We start from the raw sequence: 15,617 nt of genomic DNA on the forward strand, positions 1-15,617 counted from the left end.
GATATCCTCTGGGCCACTGGACTGGACTTCTCCCCGAGCCGAGCTGACCAACTGTGTCTTTCCACCACCGCCCCCCTCCCACCCATTCTCCCCAACCAAACTCACTGTCCCCGCCCCCAAGTTTCTCTACAGCTATATTACAAGCAAATACATCTTAGCAACTTTGAAACCTTTGGTTCTAAGACACCACTTGGTCAGTGATCTTGAGGAGGAGTGGGAATGCTTGCTCTGCATGCCGCCGCCGACAGAGCCCAGCCCAGGAAGTCCTCAGCGCTGTACATCAAGTCACAATCCAATACAATCCACTAAGCAAGTGCACGAATTCGAGTTTACTTTTTAAAAAGCAGACTGAGTCGTTTTTCTGTCTTTCAGAACCTCATTGGTGCCGCCTGTCTTCACACTGTTTGGTAGAAATTGTCTGCCTGTAGGTGGTTCTGTTTCTGCATGCTGTAGAAGCCACTGAATCTCGCGTCTGGTTCCGCGATTCTCAGCATTCTCTGGGAACCGTCCACCTGGACCCGGGTTCCTTTCTTGCAGTCCACAGATACCAGCTGATTATTTAAAGAAGAAGGCTATTTCATAGGAGGAGGGGGAAAAAAAACCATAAAGAATTAGCTGCTTTATGTATCTTGAATCAACAGATATCTAGGCCTCATTCAAGTGAGATAACAGCATCACAGTACATGGATGAGCGGACTACATGGGGTAACAGCCTGTTCTTTTTGAGGGGGGTGGGGCATGCCACATGGCACACGGGATCTTAGTTCCCTGATCAGGGATTGAACCTGTGCCTCCTGTACTGGAAACAGAGAACTTTAACCACTGAACTGCTGGGGAAGTCCTACCAACTATACTGGGATACTGAAAAACTGTGTTTAAAGGTAAAATGCCAATAAATTATGTCGAGGAGGAGATAAAGGCACTGAGAAAATACTGAAGTGACTTAATTATTTTCAAATCCTTGAAGTACAGATCAGTCCTTGAGTTGAAGGATGAATGGAAGGTACCAGGGAGGCAGCTGTTAAGATAAATGGACCATTTTGAATCACTCAGGCTGTAGAATGAGCATCCCGGTTTGGGCCAGTCCCTCTGTCTCCAGCCACACGCAGGTGGGGACTGTCCTCTACAGCCCTGTATCCCAACCCAGCGGCAATTTGCGTGTTTGTTGGAAAAAATCAGAGGCAGGCTATTCCATCTGATAAATTTTCTGTGATAGGGTTATCTGGATGATAAAATGGCTGTTTTCAATTCTTAAGGTTGTATGACTTTTTTTCTTGAGTAAATGAATTACTTCCTACTTTTTAAAACAGGCAGATTGAAGCCCTTTGTACTGACAGCAAATACATGTTCTTTCTCTACCCTGTCTGGTATTATTTCACACAATGTCTCTGTCTGTTGCTGCCCTTCTCCTCTCTGCTTGCCTTTGACATGTTTCTCTGTCCTTTGGACTTCTGTACATCTTCATGAGCTTTCAGCTCTCCTCTTTCCCTCTTCTGAGTGTTACCTTCTACCCTCAACCATCTATGTTGATAGATGATTGAGAAATACCAAGTGATCAAGTTTTAATCTCTAATATAAACAACAATGACTTAAACAAATACCCCTGGATTGATTCCTATTTGAAAACTTTAAATTCAGGAAATTGGACTTGTGAAAAAGGTCGGGTTCGTTAACCGATGGATGATGGAGAATTCATTCAGTGACTGATCTAGCCCCAGGCAAGTACTATATATCTGATCATTACAGCCTGATGTACATTTGAGGCCATGAAGAGCAAAGTAAAATTCGGCTGGTAGAGCAGATATCCAGCAATTAAGAAAACACAAGCACGGAGGCTTTCCTAGTTTGATTGTTTAAGAGGTTGAAACTGTCAGGACAATACCTTAGTTGGTGTTCGATACCAGCAGAGCAGTGGTACCCACTGCTTCTTCTGATTGATGAACAGGAATGCTATTACGATAGAGAGGCCTATTATTATGGGAACCACAACTGAGGCAATGGAGTCCACCGAAGACTCTTCTGAGTTCAGCCTGGTATTCTCTCTGTGATCTGTCTGGGGGTGACCCACGTCTAGGAGAAAAAAGATATCACATGCATGTATTACCTAAACCAGAATTTTTAAGGCTTATCTTAATTATACTGCAAATAGAGATCAGTGGCTTGGTTTTATTGCTTCCCAGTACTTTAAGGCTAAAACATGATTAAAACATGATTAAAGTCTAATGTGGATCCATAGAGCTCTTATGAAAGGGCAGAACTCTTAGGATGGATGTAAAAAAGGAAATATTAGGGTGAGAAGGTTTAATAACTGGGCAGGATGATACTGATTCTAGCTAGTCAAGAAAAGGTTCTTACGTAGACTTAAAAAATGACTTAAAAATATTTTGATTAATGCTAACCTTTATGGTCCTTCTAAGATTCTGAAACAGAAATATCAGCTTTCCTCCCTGCTTATTTATACTAGTAAACAGGAGGCGAGGACAAAGTACATGCTTCTACTTAGTGTAATAGGTAAGACTAATTAGTGCACTTGTAAAAACCAAGCCAGGATCAAAAGCTTGGTCTGTTGGTTGATATTTCAGTTTACTGAGCTCTAAGCAAAAATGCCTTACTTTTCATAAACAATAAAAATTCATTGGGCCTGTTAGATCATTTTCCTGTATAAGGGACATTTAATTTTGCTCTCATAGATGATGGGTCTTTTTATTCTTTTAAATCACCATTCTTTAACAAAGGTAAATATACAGCAATCAGGAGCACTCTGAAAATGTCCTTATTTTGTCTGAAGTAAACCACTGTAGTCAGAATCAGGTTAGTGAAAGATGCGGAACACATACAATCAAAAGGACCTGATTTTGAACTGTTTTGAAGACTCAGCTCATGAAGCGGCACAGTTTTGTGATGTTAATACTGTCTTTAATTTAAAACTCAGATTTTTATTAATATACTTCTGTGTGTTTGTGGGGGGATGGAAAGAAGAAACCCTTCTTTTAGCCACCATAGATGGTAATACTTTATAGGAGGTAGGACAAAAGCAAACGTATTTATCAGCATGAAAAAAATGCAAAAAAGATAAACATCTATTGATGAATTCAGGGTGCAAATATATAATGAAGAATGAACTTTTAGCTTCCCACAATATAAACGATATTGGAAGTGTTTTTAGGAATATATGACATATAAGAAGATTATAAAGTAAATTGAGGCTTGGGGAAAGAAAAATGAAGTTTCAATTGAGCTCTGTTAAAAAAAAAAAAAATTAGTCTTTAAATTGTTTTATAGCCTAAAAGCAGGCCATAAAATTTAGCTTTAAGCTTTCTAGCAGCCAAAGCAAAAATGGAAACAAGCACCATCAATAAGATTCACACTATCTTTAAGATGAAAACAAAGCAGTTGCTTAGGAGAAGCATAGATTTCCTTGGTACCAACACATGCGATTTCTCCTAAGGGTCTTTATAGCACAACCACTATGTAACTCAGAGTCCTCAACATAATTAAGGGCTATTCTTGTGGCCAAAACTCAGCACCCAGAGCAGTATGTGGCACTGAGCAGGCACTAACTGACTGACTGTACACATAATGGGAAAGCGCCTTTCAGTCAGCAATTATATAAGGAGCCAAAACATGGGTCCAGGAATTTGGCTCTGGTCATCTGGCTGGATCCAAGCATAACACTTACACAACATCTAAAGTAAGCGATCATTACTCTCTCAAGCAATGAATTAATTTCTTCCAAAAGAAATAACAAAAACTGTCTTAACAATGATTTTGAAAATGTCCTTGGAGTAGACAGGAGGCAGTACTCAGTCATGGCTAAGAGCAAGCTTACTCTATTTTGATCAAGAGACCTACTTCTAGATAGAAGGTTAAGATTGACAGGAACTTGGCCGTGCTTTGCCACTTAGCTGCTGAGAGGCAGAATAACATCTCTATTGCACACAACTAAAAGCACAGAGCAAGAAAAAAAGAAGCATGGAAAAGCCTGATGAGTGGGAAAACCAACATTATCAGTAATAAACTGAACTCTCAGAGTGAAAACTGCCCAGAGGCAGAGGGCAATCTTAATGCATAAAGGCTTGATACAGGGTCCACAGGGGCAGGTGAGTAATTTATTACTACTATGCTTACAAAGTTTATTCACATACATACATTTGAGAGATGGCTTAGAAATTCCAGATACCAAGCTTTTATGACCAGGAACATACTTCTTTCCATTATCACCAAGTCTCTGAGCATGTGGGGCCGGAAAAGAGGCATTTTATCTGCAGACTTCCTTCATCATCCCAGGCTGTTAAATATGTTACAGCCAAGCAGGTCTTTCCTGGACTGGTTGTTTGAGATTACTTGGACATGTGATTTAATAGGTTACTCAAAAGAAGTTTTGAAAATTAAAAAAAAAAAAAATAAATCATACACATGACAGATTTGAGAGAAGTGAAACGTGATGAGAGTACGAACTCAGCTTCCACTGTGCATTAACTGAGCACCTGCAGTGAAACAGACTCTGATATCCGCTGGCGTTGGCACTCACCTCTGGGGAGATGGATAATGTCGTTTTCACTGGGTGTGGGCCACAGGGGGACCTCCATGTCAATCTCCCGATGATTTGTCTTCTCAATGGGTATATTGGTTGGTTCTGGGACATACATTTCTAAAAAGAAGGGAAGGTTTTTTTTGTAAGAGATGATTAGAGGGGAGCGCCTTATTAACTTCTGTCTCCTCAACCCAGGTAGATGGTGCATTCAGTTCACTACAACACAATACAACACGTCCTGGGACACAGAAGATGCAGCTTCTGCACTGACAGCATTAATGCCCAAGACTCACTGCCTTTGCAGGCGTGGTAAACATGTCTTACAGCCATTTAAAAGGGGGAGAAGAAGTTTACTCCTCCACCAAACTCAAAAGCTCTGCTTTTTCCTAACAAATGCTGCTGACTACAGATTTGTGCAAGCTGATGGGCACTGGCTGAAATGAAAGGATTTCTTTTACTTTCCATCAGCTAAATTATACTTTAATAACTGTTGCTCTTTAATCCATGAGTGTTGAATCATTTATATGAAATATGTCACAGGAAGTGAAAAAGTTAAAGCACCTTCATTCTTTATTCATTTGCCCTTCACTCTGTTCCCCTCAAAAGGAATGGACGTCAGCAGACCTCATACGGTGCTGCCTGATTTAAGTCTTACATGTCTGCTCTGTTACTCCTGGAACCATGTAGACTGGAAACTGAACTTGAGTAAATATGCTTATATTATCTAACTCAATCATACAGACACTTTGATCAACAAGATACTACAACATGAAACAAAACTGAGAAGAATGATATATTTGTTAACCCCAAATATCAGGAATATATTCCTAACTTCATCTGGCTAACAATAATTAGCCAACTTTTTAAAGAAATAATTCTTAAGAACCTCTTTTTCCAACATATGACAACAGAAATCTGCATCAAACACTCTTCTTGGCCAAGTCCTGCCGTATTATTAACTGGTTTTTATAATAAGGTTACCCAACACTGGCGATACTCAATACTAATAAAACAACCTTGTGCTGTGCTGTGCTTAGTTGCTCAGTCGTGTGTCTGAGTTTTTGTGAACCTATGGACTGTAGCCCACCAGGCTCCTCTGTCAATGGGATTCTCCAGGCAAGAATACTGGAGTAGGTTGCCATGCTCTCCTCCAGGGGATCTTCCCGACCCAGGGATTGAACCCAGGTCTCTGGCATTGCAGGCAGATTCTTTACCATCTGAGCCACCAGGGAAGCCCAATAAACAGCCTTATTTAGACCAAAATACATGAAATATGTTTTTATAAGTTAGAATATTTCTGCTTAGAGTGATCGATGGCTATCCCAAAGTTACTAGTCTTTCAAGAAGTGAACCTTAAAAAAGACAGATTTGAGAGAAGTGAAAAGTGACAGAGAAGAGAGTATGAACTCAGCTTCCACTGTGCATTAACTGCCCAAGGTTATGCATCCAGGAACGGCACAGCCAGGCTTCAAATGCAGTCCTGTGAATCCAAAGCCCAGGTCTTCCTACTGTCCCCAGGAATAAAGTCACTTTGGCTTTAACTTTCTTAGTTAAATTTCAAGACCTCCTCCAGTAGCTCAGTGGTAAAGAGTCTGCAGGCAATGCAGGAGCCACCGGAGCAATGGGTTTGATCCCTGGGTTGGGAAGATCCCCTGGAGGAGGGCACGGCAACTCACTCCACTGTTCTTGCCTAAAAAATCCCCTGGACAGAGGAGCATGGCAGGCTACAGTCTATGGGCTCACAAAGTGTCAGATACGATTGAAGCAACTTAGCATGCATGTACTCGGACATGACAAGAACTACTCACTCTTTTGAAAGGTTCAACAACTCACTGAAATAAAAAAGAGAGTTTACTGAAAACATTTTCATTTACAGAAGCACGGGCCTGAGTATCAACTAGTGATTCCAAACTTTTCTATCATATCTGAGTCACCCGAGGCCTTATAAAACCTGCTCACAGGTCCTGATTTGGTAGGTCCGGGCTAGACCTGATTTGGTGGTTCTAGGCTGTATGTGGGGATGGTGTTTAGCTTGCCCACTGAGACATCTTGAAATACGATATGAATTTCCTGGAGGAATTTGGGAAGAAAGCCCCTTGACATTTACATGACATCTTTGCTATGGTGTCTTGAGCCCCTGCCCTGCCTGGTCCAACACACAGCCTTGAGCTGCCTTATCACCCCAGGGGCTGCCTCAGGAGAAAGGGCTATCATGAGACCCACGCGGAAAACCTGTGAATGACAGCAGCTAGTGTCAGACTTTATTTTTCTGGGCTCCAAAATCACTGCAGATGGTAACTGCAGCCATGAAATTAAAAGACGCTTAATCCTTAGAAGAAAAGTTATGACCAACCTAGATAGCATATTCAAAAGCAGAGACACTACTTTGCCAACAAAGGTCCGTCTAGTCAAGGCTATGGTTTTTCCTGTGGTCATGTATGGATGTGAGAGTTGGACTGTGAAGAAGGCTGAGTGCCGAAGAAGGATGCTTTTGAACTGTGGTGTTGGAGAAGACTCTTGAGAGTCCCATGGACTGTAAGGGGATCCAACCAGTCCATTCTGGAGGAGATCAGCCCTGGGATTTCTTTGGAAAGAATGATGCTAAAGCTAAAACTGCATTACTTTGGCCACCTCATGCAAAGAGTTGACTCATTGGAAAAGACTCTGATGCTGGGAGGGATTGGGGGCAGGAGGAGAAGGGGACGACAGAGGATGAGATGGCTGGATGGCATCACTGACTCGATGGATGTGAGTCTGAGTGAACTCCGGGAGTTGGTGCTGGATAGGGAGGCCTGGTGTGCTGCGATTCATGGGGTCGCAAAGAGTCGGACACGGCTGAGCGACTGAACTGAAGTAGCAAAGACTTCTGCAGAGTCCCCCAGGGCTGGGGTCAGCTCAGAGCCTTCCTGGGTGACAGCAGCAGAGAGAAGCAACTTTGAAATTCCTGTGCCTCCTTCCTGCCTGGAGGTAGATTTCAGTGAAACCTTCCACACCACACAGGCTTGACAGTGTGCGTTCTCTTCCACCAGGTGCTTAGAAAGGCTCTACCTTGCGATGGCTGGGAATGTTGGAAGGATCTGCCCAGGATGGAGGAGGACTGTTTTACTCTGTGGTTACTTAATCACCATCGTTCAACCAACATTTCATCAAAACTTCCTACGTGGCAGGCACTGGGCTAAGTCTGGGGCACATAGTCATGATCAAGACCAATTCTGCCCTCATGGGCCTCCCGTGATGAGTTCCATCTCCCCATTGGGCAGCTCACAGCCTGTCCTCTGGATCAACCTGCTCTGCTAAACTCAGTTCAGCTCTGATTAGAATCCACCATACCACCTCCTCTATCACCAAATATTCAAAGCTCAGTTCAGAGCTCTTGGGTCTAAGGGGAGAGGGTCATTTCCTTTAATGTGAATTTAAGAGGGAAGCCACCTCTGAGCATTTTTGCCAAAAAGGATAAATCTTTCCAAAAAAAAAATGCTTGGAGAAACAAAAACAAGTGTGGGTACTGCTGTGTTTCTATGCTGAGACCGAGGCCTGCCACGGCCAGAAACTGCAACAACCCCAACTCTCAAACAGAACCCTTCTGACATTTACTGCAAGAGCCCTTTATAAAGCTGCTGGCCTTGTCGATGACAGAGGAGTGACACACACCTTCCCCTGGCCAGAGGCCCAGATCACGGCACTCAGTCACAATTAAGAATTACAACTGGGCTCCAGTTTGCTCTGAACTTCAGAGGAACCTAAGACAACTTAGTGGCGACATATTTTAAATTCAGATGCACTGACCTGGCCCATTGTAAGATTTACCTTCCTTAAAATGTCTGTTTCTGGAATATGGGGCAGGGTGCTTGGGACTTGCAAGGTGAGGACACCACTTTTGTGGGGATGGAACTCCAGGTTAACCCAGGTCCAGGACTCCCAGGTCTGCTAACGAGCTGCGTGGCTTTGGATCATTCGCTTAACTTTTCTAACCTTCAGTTTTCTATAAAATGGGACCAGCAAACCAGTTCACAAGTCTTTTACTCATGTCCAGAGGTGGCAAAAGGAAGAAATGCTTGGTAAGGGCAGGGCTGTTCAGAATGTCAGCTGATGTGTGCAGGGGGCAAAGCCAAGTAGCCTGAACCATCTGGGGGAGAAGCAGCCACCTGAAACTTCACAGAGAGACCACGAGAAATTGGGACAGGAGCCCAGGCTTCCTGGCAGGCCACACTTAGTCAAACGTGAAGCGGCAGAGCTCAACTGACTACAAAATGTGTGCAGATAAAATGGAAAAATGAGTCATCAATAATACATCAGAAGCAGAAAGGGGAGTTAAGGGAAATTAAGTTCCAATCCAACAGTGCACGCTGACAGAGAAGTCCCTGGAGAAACCTCCAGTTGTGAACAGATGCCAGTGAAACCTGCATTCCCTCTTCTATCACACTCGCAGTCGAGCAGACTGGACCTACCTCTATTCCTGCCACCATCACCTGAACTCGGGTCCTCCCATCACACACCTGGGGCGTCTATAAGGCAGGTCACAGCTGTCCTGGCCCGGGGTCTCTCCCGGCTTCAGCCCCTCCTGCAGATGCCGTGAGGCTCCCCAGAGCACCTCCATGATCTTGTGTCTCATCTGTTTAAAAAGGAGCCTCCCGAGAAGGATAAAGGACAAAATCTACCTCTATGTTTGAATACTGAAGCCCTAAACATCTTGACCAAAGCTGTCTTCTCTGTCCTTACCTCCTGCTACTAGAACTCCCTATTCCAGGGGCATCTGGCCTCCGTCTCAGGGTCTTTGGTCAGGTGACTCTTTCACTCCAATGAAGAGAGCCCGCCTGTCCTTCAAGGCCCAGCTCAGTCCTTCTTCAAGTGAAAGCCACCCAGACAGACCCCTCTACTCCACAGGAAAATCCTGTCTGTGAATTGAGCACCGTGGTCTGTAGCTGAGATGTGTCATGCTACAGACAGCATCATGGAGATGTTGTCTCCAATTCACCACCCACCCCTTCTTTCTGAAACCATCTAAGCAGATTTTGTTGCCACCACTGTAGGGAAATGGCTCGTCAAAATGACTTAAAAAGGGAAAGTGAAGTCGCTCAGTCATGTCTGACTCTTTGCGACCCCACAGACTAGCCTACCAGGCTCCTCTGTCCATGGGATTTTCCAGGCAATAGTATTGAAGTGGACTGCCATTTCCTTCTCCAGGGGATCTTCCCAACCCAGGGCTTGAACCCTGGTCTCCCGCATTGTAGACAGACGCTTTACCGTCTGAGCCATGACTTGGGTGACGCTAAATGCACGATGGTCAGTCCCGACTTCTCACCTGATGTCACCCACCCCACTCCCCCACCCTTTCTCCAGGTGGCTCCCAGGTCACAGCTCTTGGTGCCTCCCCAGGGGGCAGGGGCTCCTTTTCTGTTTTCTATCCCTGACCTGCCCAGATCCCAAGAGTGGAGGGTTCTTGGGCTCAGTTCCAGACTCCCTTTTCTTCTCTATCTCCATTCACTTCTTGGGTGACCTCGTCCAGTCTCAAGGGTTAAAAACCTCCCATTTATGACAATGTTCAAGTTTATAGAAACATTTCCTGTCTCTCTCCTGAGCTCTAGATATTCACTGTCTATTCACTGCCTCCACTCAGGTGTCCAATGGAGATTTCAAACTAAAAAAATGCCCAAATAAAACTGATTTTACACCAGAGCTGCAACTCCATGTTTTAGTCAAAAACATTAGAGTTGTTCATGGTGTCTCTCCTCTTCTTCTTACTCCTCACATCGTGTTCAAATCCTATGGAATCTACTCTTTTACTAGAATCAGAACCCAGCCACTTCTCCCACCTCACATCTACTCCCTGGTCTCGGCTTCCACTTCTGCAAGAAACATTCCATCATTGCTCCACTCAAAACCCTCCAGAGTTTCTATCTTACCTCAATAAAATTCTAAAATCGCTCATGAGATCTCATATTTTGGTGCATGGTTACTTCTCTGCTTGCTTCTGGTTACCCTCCCTGCTCAAGGGGTCCCACCCAAACAGCCTCCCTGTCTCTCTCCGAGCATCCATGGCATATTCCCACCCACCGGGCTCTCATCCTGCTTATGTGCAGAGGTTCTCCCCTAACCCATGATTCCTGCCATCCTTCTGGGTCCCTTATAAATGTCCTCTAATCTGTGGGGGTTTCTGGATCATCCAAACACCCCGCCCCTTCTGCCCAGACCCCGGCCCACACCGGGCTGGCTGCAAGTTGCTCTGCGGCCCGTGGCCTCATCATGTGTCTGTTCCCTGTTTGCTGCCTGTGTCTCCCTAAGAAAACCTCAGTTCTGTATGGATGGGGACTTGTTGGATTCACTGTTTGTCTTCCCCAGGCCTCAAGCAGTGCTTACTTGAGCAGGCATGAAATGAATCTTGGTTCAATAAGTAAGATCAAGTTTTACCATTTAGATCATTAAAAGCATATTACTAGGAAAACTGGTATGAAACTCGGGAATCAGGTGAAACGTATTAGATAAAGCAACTTGGATGGGAAATACATTTCTCCTCATACTTCTCATGCAAAACACTTGCAGATTCTGTTTCTCCAATGTGCACATCTATCGATACAACATGGAAGCGACCTTCTGACCATTGGTCTACATCATAAACAAGGCCAAGGGGACTAAACCATGAAAAGCACCCAACGGAGGGATCTGAAAAGGGCTCAGTCTCCTGACCCTTTTTAAGTATCCCCTTCTTTTTAGGGGATAAATGGACATTTTTAGAATTGTCTTGCTTACACAGCACCTAAACAAAAGGCAAACCTGTGCTGAGCTCAATGAAACCCTTGAGATTTAACTGACGGTCCCATTTCACAAGTGCGCGGCACTGATGCCCTTCTAAGCTGCCCTGATCTCTAGCCCACTGTGCTGCATGGAGCCAGAGTCTCTAATGCAGTACTACAAGGAAACACAGAATCGGGGTGAAGATGCAAGGGCTCTCGCCTCGCTAAGGAGCTCCCTGGGCTCCTAGAGTGAACCCTCTCTTCGGTCTGTGTGGTCTGGACTGCCTGCGTGGTCTGTGTGTCCAGGGCTTTCGATCTGAAACACTGCCCAGAGACTGTCTTGACAAGGGCTCAGGCCCTGCGTTGCTGGGAAGAGGGGCAGAAAACAAAGGAGCTGTTTTGGCAGGAGACACGGGCAGGCAATCCAGAAGGCCTGGGGGAGGATCTGGGCAGCTGAGGGGGGCTTAGGTTTAAACTGGGAGGCAGATTACTGGGCTGATGTGAACGGTGGGATGTGGAAACAGATGTAGACAAGTGATCTGTGTGCGACAGCCAGCTGGGGGTGTGCCCTGTGGTTCCTGTCCTCGGTGGGAAGAGATGGAAAGTTCAGGGCAGACAGCCTGGGACTGCCAGAACGGATGCACTAAAGAGACTGGGCCAGGATCGTACTCTTTAAATGCAGCTCTTCCATTTTGGTTTTGGTAGACAGTCACCTTAGAAGAGCTGGCAAGTGTATCCCCTACTGTGTCTGATCATGGACCTTTGTCACTAGGCTCAGCCAACACTGCCCTCAAACTGTGCTGCTCGGATACGGCAGATGTCATTAATATGCACGAGGGTATAACCATCAGGCCTGCCACTGACATTTTAGAGAACGCCAATCAGAAGAACCAGAGCAATTCCAGCATGGAACCAAAATCAGGGGCTCACGTGGAGGTCACAGTCTCTCAAGCTACCCTCTATGTCTCTCTCTGGGCCAAAGGAATTAGTTTCATAGCGTTGGGTCCAGGAGGCTCTCAGTCTGCTCTAGTTTACTCTTAAAATCAACATCACAGGATGAAAAGTGGCAGGGTGGCAGCTTAAGATACCTGGACACATGGGGCAGCAGCTGCCTTCCATGTTGATGGGCTCGATGCAGGGCAGCGGCGGGCAGCTGACGGTGGAGCAGAGGGTCTGGCCCTGCAGGCAGTAGCAGTGCGTGCAGCTGTCAATGTCCCAGCGCTCCTCGTCAGCATAGGCCTTCCCGCTGAAGTGGCACACCACCTTCTTTGGGATTGTGTCCTCTAGGGAAAAAAGAGGACACACGGTGGAGTCACTCCATGTGACAAGCACAACTTTTCAACATAGTTGAGACGTAAAGGGGATAGCACCACGCAATCACGGCACGCTCTGGGAGGCCCAGCGCTGGGTGAAAGCTCTGCTTCCCCAGTCCCCTGGTTCAGCAGACTCGTTGGAACACTCATCTTGTGGCCCAAACCTGCTCAAGGGCCATCCAGGCTGACGCAGGGTGGTAATTACAGCAACCAGCCAGGAAACGTGCTCACTGGCCAAGAGTCACTGGACTGCCATCGCAAAACATACAAACTCAATCACTGTATGGCTGGACATGCCACGTGAAAAAACTAAAACACAAATAGGTAAGGAGACGTGTTCAGAGGTTTTGTTCCAGGTGGAGAGAGATTAAAAAGTCCAGCTGAGTATCCTTATAGAAACAACTTCCATCTCTAGTTACTCTCTGTAATGAGATGATGTAGGCGAGGGGAAGGAATGACGATGGCTTCTCCCAGGGAGCCGGCAGGTTTCCTGCGCTCTCCCGCAGGGAACTCGGACTGAGATAACCATTTCCTTCATTTTACAGGAATGCTGGATGCATTTCCCTCTCATCAACCAGGACATTCCTACTTCAAAAACAACCTTATTTCAATCTATTATTTCCAGCAAAGCATGGTTTGTGAAAACAATACATTTTTTAAGAGTCAGTTTTTGTATATAAGAATTTACACAAAATTGGCTCAGTCATGTCCAACTCTTTGCAACCCTATGGACTGTAGCCCACCAGGCTCCTCTGTCCACGGGGATTCTCCAGGCAATAATACTGGAGTGGGTTGCCATGCCTTTCTCCAGAGGATCTTCCCAACCCAGGGACTGAACCCAGGTCTCCTGCACTGCAGGCGGATTCTTGACCATCTAAGCCACCAGGGTGATGTAAGAATTTACAGTGTAACACATTCTGCTTTTTCCTCTGTCCTTCCCGGCTGTCCTTGTATCCTCCTTCCCCCAACCTTTTCCTTGAAAGTTCCTTTCTCTTTGATTCAACACCTTCTCCTGGTTTATCTGAACTTATTTCTAGTGGTCACATTCCCTCCAGAACTCAGAGTGGGGCCCAATGACCAGCAAAGCAGAGATGGGGTCAATCAATGGAGAGACACAGGATGGGGTGGGGCAGCCCCTCCCTGTCACTGGCCAGGCTGATAATGGGACGACTTATACTAACCTGGGGAAATTCTATGCTCAGCTTCTACTGGTAGCTCCACTCACCACTGCATGCATGCTAGGTCGCTTCAGCCATGCCCGATTCTGTGACGCTATGGACTGTAGTCCTCCACGCTCCTCAGTCCATGGGCTTCTCCAGGCAAGAATACTGGAGTGGGCTACCATATCCTCCTCCAGGGCATCTTCCTGACCCAGGGATCAAACCTATGTCTCTTACATCCCTGCACTGGCAGGCAGGTTCTTTACCACTAGTGCCACCTGGGAAGCCCATCACCACTGGTCACTAGTTAATGAAAAACTATAAAAGCATCTGGAAGGAAAGTTCCTTAGGAAAGAAGTGGGGTGGGGAGCTCACTTTCTCCCTGGAAGGCATGTAGGAAGGTCTGGCCAGAGCGGTGTTTGCTGCCCAGGCACAAAGGACAGAACTCACAATGCCTGAGGGCAAGGAGGGACATTTCTGTGCAGGGTACCAGGCCCACACCCTCTGCAGTCAAGTGTTCCCGGGCGGCTGGAATCGCTCTGTGAACAGCCAGCAGGAAGCTTCCCATGGAGCTCTTCCAGAGAAGGATTACAGGCAGAAATATGTCTTTGGAATCCATACCCTCTTCTTACCAATCCCTCAAGCATATGCCCCTGATGGATGGCACCAATAATGTCTCATGACTCTAATATTTTGTGTTGCCAAAGACAGAAGTTTCGGTCAATAATGGAGTGTTATAAGTAATCGTGGAAATGAGTCTGTCAAGTATTTAAATGCATAATCTCTCTGCTTCCCAATGCTTTTTCACTATTTCTGTCATTATTGTTGCCTGAGGTTCAGTAAGGGAGACAGTTAAGTTCTAGTTGTAAAAATTCCACAGCAATAAGAGAAGAGACTCTGTATGATTTCAATATCTTTAGACCATGAATTTTTTGTACCTTTGTTTTAATCCCTGGATATGTTCCAGTATCTCTAGTTCACAGTCTGTGGGAACTTGATTTCGTATCCTGCTATTGTGTGAAAAATAAAAGTTCTAGTTGTAAGCAGAAATTCTTTTTCAATATCTCTTTAAAAATGTATTTCACTGTATCTGGGAATATTCCATAGAAAGGGCTCTGGTCCATGGACCACTAAGCTTAAAAATTCATTTGGAGGCTTTCATATCAAACTCATCGCAGAAGTTTTCACTAATCTGAAATCCTTAGAGGAGGTGATTTTATTAAGATACCCAAAATGTACACAGCGAATGGCTGAGCAGAATCACTTAATGAGCTTAATCCAAGTAATACACTGACCTCGAGCCAACACCTGATTGAGGACATTAAATTCGCCATCAAATCTATAGAGTCTATTATGCAGAGGATTCTTTATGAAAGGAAGCATTCCTTCATAAAGCAATATTACTGATTACATTTTCCATACACCTTGCAACAGCTCACATGATGGACCAATATCACTGCATAAAATTTGAGTAATGCATTACGGTGCAAGAACCTTCGAGGAGAAGGTTACAATGCTCACCTCATCTCATCCATCACTTTATCTACTTTGTGTTTCTCCTCCTAGAGGTGTTTTGCTAGTTCTTTTCTTAGAGAAGAGGCAGAAGACAATGAGAAAGAGCCACAGAAAGGATGAGGAGTCATTTTAATAAAAGAAGTTCATCTCAAGGCCAAGCACTGGTCTGTATTTTCTTAAGATCGAGGCAAAAACACCCATCACATCTTAAGACATTTAACTAATTAACGCTAATACAAGTCAGGTTAAAATTATCTATAATATTAAGATATTAAAATAGTAATTGTGTAAACATTATAAAGACATTCATTCGTTTATTCTACAAACATATATCATCAATGGGAAAAAAGACAGGACCTGGACC

The 15,617-nt window shown here is 44.9% G+C and overlaps 1 protein-coding gene across 4 annotated transcripts in view; it reads right to left on the reverse strand.

The window, feature by feature from the left end:
• Positions 1–15,617, reverse strand: part of CRIM1 (cysteine rich transmembrane BMP regulator 1 (chordin-like)) — a 190,828-nt gene that overhangs the window by 2,086 nt on the left and 173,125 nt on the right. For 3 of the 4 annotated variants that reach the window (XM_010838618.1, XM_010838617.1, XM_010838620.1), the window contains 4 exons: positions 12,354–12,548; positions 4,532–4,651; positions 1,883–2,070; positions 7–572 (listed from right to left, as the gene is read on the reverse strand). In XM_010838618.1, the coding sequence (XP_010836920.1) occupies positions 396–572; positions 1,883–2,070; positions 4,532–4,651; positions 12,354–12,548 (680 nt within the window). In that variant the 3' untranslated portion in view covers positions 7–395. The remainder of the gene's footprint in view (positions 1–6; positions 573–1,882; positions 2,071–4,531; positions 4,652–12,353; positions 12,549–15,617) is intronic. The other variant, XM_010838619.1, reaches the window with a different exon arrangement.

The sequence above is a fragment of the Bison bison genome, unplaced genomic scaffold, assembly GCF_000754665.1.
Source record: "Bison bison bison isolate TAMUID 2011002044 unplaced genomic scaffold, Bison_UMD1.0 scf7180017864100, whole genome shotgun sequence".
In the NCBI taxonomy this organism is placed as follows: domain Eukaryota; kingdom Metazoa; phylum Chordata; class Mammalia; order Artiodactyla; family Bovidae; genus Bison; species Bison bison.